The sequence below is a fragment of the Arachis hypogaea genome, chromosome 16 (genome assembly GCF_003086295.3).
Source record: "Arachis hypogaea cultivar Tifrunner chromosome 16, arahy.Tifrunner.gnm2.J5K5, whole genome shotgun sequence".
NCBI classification, from domain to species: domain Eukaryota; kingdom Viridiplantae; phylum Streptophyta; class Magnoliopsida; order Fabales; family Fabaceae; genus Arachis; species Arachis hypogaea.
In genome coordinates, this window is record NC_092051.1 from 16,351,995 (window position 1) to 16,356,633 (window position 4,639).

At 36.3% G+C, this 4,639-nt stretch overlaps 1 protein-coding gene across 2 annotated transcripts; it reads right to left on the reverse strand.

Annotated features, from left to right (window-relative positions):
• Positions 1–211: 211 nt before the first annotated feature.
• On the reverse strand, positions 212–3,648 carry LOC112758070 (probable protein phosphatase 2C 34). 2 transcript variants are annotated; one of them, XM_025806645.3, is made up of 6 exons: positions 3,228–3,648; positions 1,880–2,157; positions 1,456–1,764; positions 1,242–1,359; positions 935–1,158; positions 212–539 (listed from the first exon to the last, which is right to left on the reverse strand). In XM_025806645.3, the coding sequence occupies exons 2-6, from the start codon at positions 2,111–2,113 to the stop codon at positions 327–329; spliced, it is 1,098 nt and encodes a 365-aa protein (XP_025662430.1). In that variant the 5' UTR covers positions 2,114–2,157; positions 3,228–3,648; the 3' UTR covers positions 212–326. The 2 variants fall into 2 exon arrangements, with proteins under 2 accessions (XP_025662430.1, XP_025662431.1); XM_025806646.3 differs by having other exon boundaries at positions 3,225–3,498.
• Between the last annotated feature and the right edge of the window lie 991 nt (positions 3,649–4,639).

The following is a 4,639-nucleotide window of genomic DNA, read 5'->3' on the forward strand; positions in this document are numbered from 1 at the left end:
AAAATATGGTGGGTATAACACCTCCCCCCTCCCCCCCCCAAAAAAAAAATCTAGTTTCCTCGGTCCGCCCCCAATTTGCCAAAATTCAACTTTGGGACTAAAAAATTGGTTTGAACTTGGCTCCTTTCTCCATGAGAAGGAAGCAACTAAGAAGCAAGTTGCAAGAAACAACCTAAACAAGTAAGCGTATTAGGTTGACAAAAAAGGGACAAAAGAGAACCACATAATTGATATACACAATTTCCTTAATCAAATATTCTACCTTAATGTGAACAAAGGTTACATGAATCCCCTCCAAAATGGCTTTGCACATTTTAAATGATAATCTATTTTAGAGTGGCAAGTGAGGTAACTTGGTGAGGTGAAGAAGAAGTATGGAAGAAGAGACAAATAGCTGAAATGTCATCCATGGCTATCCCCCGCCTCTTGCGCTTCCATGCGTGCGCCGCGCACTCCACCAACCGCTTCGCCGACTTTGATTTCTCCGCTGTTGATGATACAATGTCCACTGCTTCTTCATTGGAGATCACATCCCAAACCTACATCATCACAAACACCACTCAATCAACATGTCTTTTATAATTTGATGTTGATATTATTGCTGACTAGTTCTGTGATGACATATTCTAAGGTGCTATAGAACCAAGTTTCTTTTCTTTCTCAATTCCACCATATCTTTTAGGAAAAATTTTAAGTGTACTGAAGAACACAGGTGTTTCAATTATTTTAACAGTTGATTTTAACTGTTCCCTCACACAACAGTCTCTTTTGGATTTGAATAAGTTTTGTATATTATTTAAAAAAAAAATCAACTATACACCTATGGATTACACGATAAGAAATTATTTATCCCAAAAACTTAAACGGATCTTAAGAGACATGTAAATGGTTATATCAGTAACAAATATTAACATGGAAGGAGAAGATTACATACCCCATCAGTGGCTAGCACAACAAACTGGTCTTTGGTGCTTATATGTCTGTGTGTGACCTCAGGTACTGATATAATACCATAATCTTTGATGCAGTAATCACCAAAAGCTCTAGACATGGCGAGTCCCGGTGAGTCCTCGTCCGGCAGCCACACCCTATGCACCCCTGGTTCATCATGTAAGCAGAACACCCTCCCCTGGCACTGCATTATTCTCTCTGCCTCCTCTGCAAAAATCATGATCAATTCTTGTTAAAAGTAACATTGGACAATAACCATTGAAGAACACTAAGCTTGAAACAACACTAACGGGGTAAATTGGGCTTGAAATCAACTGTTAATTGAACTGGAACCAAACTTCCATCATCTGATGATGTAGCTAACACAGCACGGGAATCACCTACATTTGCTATAATGATGAGTTCACCCTGCCAATTACACTTTGCAACAACTATGAGTTTTCATTCTTCAAAACAACTCAACAATGTAATACAAAATTGAAAGCTTTTTTATTTAGTTTTGACCTGTCTAACAACTGAAAGAGCAGTGGTTCCGCTGTAAAAGGAGTCGATCTTGCGGTAGCGAAAGAGTTCTTGATCAATGGCAGCACAAGTCTTCAAGTAAGAGTGCTTCCATATGTTGAAACGGTTCTGCTTCTTCTCTTGCTCAACATCAATCTCAGGATCAAGAGGAGATTGTGCAAGTGCCTCCTGCCAATTGCATAGCAAAGATGATGGCATTGTCTCTCTCACTTTCTTTGCCACAAAGTGACCCCATGGCCCATGCCCATCAAATATCCCACAGAATATCATGTCCTCTTGGCACCCATATTCCTATAATCAATCATCACCACAATCTATTAGCATAGTTGCAAAATTTATTAGACCCCATGAATATGCAACAAGAACAGGAGTGAGATTGTGCATAACTGCATATATAATTATATACCTCCCAGACTACACAGCAATCTTGGTTCACACCTTTCTGGCCTTTCTTGGAAAAGATTGAGGCATAGTTCTTTGAACCATCAACATTGACAGTGCCGGAACTGCATAGAATCAAGTCATTTTTCTTGGCTTCCCTTGCCATAGCTTCAGCAGCATCTCTACCGACACATCTGCCAGAACTTTTTCCCTTCTTCCACCTCGCCAAACCATTCAACATAGAAGATAAATGCCCCATCACCTCTCAAATGTGTGCTTCTCCCTCTCTTATAGTATTAGAATCTGTGCATTCAAAACGTACAATGGTTATGGCTTACATATACACAACAGTGCTGAAGTAGTAGACTAGTAGCTGGTATAACTCTTAAAACAGAACAGCACATAGAAAAAGAAAGAACTTTCTTGGTTTTTTTTATTTGCTTTATGTTGAAATAAAAATAGAAAGAGGAAACAAGTTGGGAGAGAATCCGTGACTGAAGAAAAGACAAGGTGTGAGCCAGAATGCTCAGAATTTAATATCCATGAGAAAGAAAGAGGGGTGGGAGTGGAAAAAAAAAAAAAAAAGCTAAATCCAGAAACATTCATTCCTACACTGAATTTCAGGAATACACTGTTCACAAGAAAGAAGATGAAATTACAAAAATACTCAGAGAAAAGAAACAAGGGAAGGTCTTCTTAAAAAATAAATAGTTGCCCATCATCTCCATTGATGGGTTCAAAGAGTGGTCCATTCAGGAAGAAACATATTCCCGTGGCTTTATTGGAATAACTATAATAAAAATTGATTTCATTTTTCTTTGCATTGTCATAGGATGATTGGCTGTCATTTAAAAGAAATATATTAATGTTCTGTTGAACAACAGAACATTATAGAGGAAAAGTTAATTAAGGATATTAGATTCTGCATACGAGGACCTGAGAAGAACAAAATTTCCAAGAATATATATGACACAGAAAGTCAAAATCCATATATACTGGAACATGTCCAATCTCCCAACACCACTCTTCCTACCTTTTGAAATTCAAAGATACCAAAACAGAACAGAATAGAATTAAATTCCACAATAAGTGAAGAAAAAAAAGAAGAAGAAAGTACAAAAAAAATATATATGGAAGAATTTGTCGACCACTACTTCCAGCTCAATTCATTTCATCAAAGACAGGACAGAAACATCTACAGAAGAAGAACAGTTTTGTTTATAAGGTCCTGATCCGAATTTGAAACACCCCATTATTATTGCTTTAAGATAATAAGCACAGCTTCTGTGTCTCTCTATCGATATCCATGAAACAAAAAGAACATAGTCGCTGAAAAAGAGAGCAAAACACATGGATGTGCAATAAGAGACCACCTTAGCTTAGAGTTCTTTTGGTGTGTGACAAGGGAAGGGAACTAGAAAGGGTGAATCTGAGGGAGGAAGTGTGATGGCCGGAACAAGAGGAGGGAATTCCGACAAGGATAGTAGCTGAAACTTTGAGAAAGAAGAAGAGGTGAGAACGGATCAGCATCCATCATTGTGTAGCTTTGTTTTGTTCGCTTCTTCTAGTCTCTTCTTCACCACCCTTTTTATCCACACCACATAAACAAGAGACCCAATAACTATAACAAAACACTCTTCTTTTATTAAGTGCTACCTTTTTGTTTATGCTTGTATATCAAACTATTTTCTAAAGCGATTATCCTGGCTTCACCTAAGTTTAGATTTCAACTAAAATAAAATTCACAATGTACATATAAAATGAGACGATTATAGTTTTGACTTTGTTTAACTTGTGTTTTAAGAATACAGATTAAGATGATAAATTAAGATTTTTTTTTAAATATAAAAAATTTAAGTTTTTAATATATTTATTTTTTATTTATTAAATAAAAATATTTAAAACATTCTATTAACAATAGTGTTATTAAGATACATATTAACTAAACCGTAGTTATATTTAAATTTTTTGATTCAAAGAGGTAGGCTCAATTTTTTCGATATGGAAGGTGTGTGCGCGTCTTCCCTAAATATGGAGTCATGGGGTATCAGACTAATCTGTGGGGCAGATTTTTTGTTAGTGTCAGATCCTAGAACTCGGATCGTGTGAGTTCATTGAATTTTAAATTTGGCTCCACAAATCGGAGGATCCGATTTGGAGCTGGTGAAATTTTGAATTTTCGGAAGGTAGTAATCGGACCCTCCGTATTGTTAGTAGTGTGTAATTTTTTTATGAAATGAATTATAAAATCGCAGTGTCCGATTTCCATTCCACGCTGACACCACACTAATGTGAAGTCCCCTCCTTCGGTCCTTCCCATAATCGAGTGCAACACCAACTAGGCTTTCATGTACAAATTAAAAAGCGCAAAGAGGTATGTGGGTCTTTTTCCTTTTACTAAATATGGAACTCTATGAAACTATTCTCTTCCCGGCAAGTCATACAAGGTAAAAGTTTGTGACTATAAAAGGGTAAAAGTGAGATCCCACCAATTTCCTACATAGGATGAACTCAATTAGTCTAGTGAATTTGATAACAGTAACAATTTTTTTCAAAAAAAAAAAAAGGAAATTCAACGCATGGGTTGCTTCTTAAAAAATTATAGTCTTTAGATATTTCATATCACAATATTGCCCTTTTTGATGTTTGGTTGGCATGATATTATTGCTATTATACAGTAAATAATATGCTAAAAGAATCTATGATGCATGCCAAACAAAAGAAGTTGTCCCCATGCAATGTATGTATGCATGTGTTCATTTACCCTATCAGCGTATTATTGAGT

Bases quoted from the DNA above. Each gene is read 5' to 3' on its own strand.
- LOC112758070 (XM_025806645.3), bottom strand. From the start codon at position 2,113: ATGGGGCATTTATCTTCTATGTTGAATGGTTTGGCGAGGTGGAAGAAG. The intron at 1,765-1,879 runs GTATATAATTAT...GATTGATTATAG, and splicing joins ATTGCTGTGTAGTCTGGGAG to GAATATGGGTGCCAAGAGGA. The intron at 1,360-1,455 runs GTCAAAACTAAA...TGTAATTGGCAG, and splicing joins CTCTTTCAGTTGTTAGACAG to GGTGAACTCATCATTATAGC.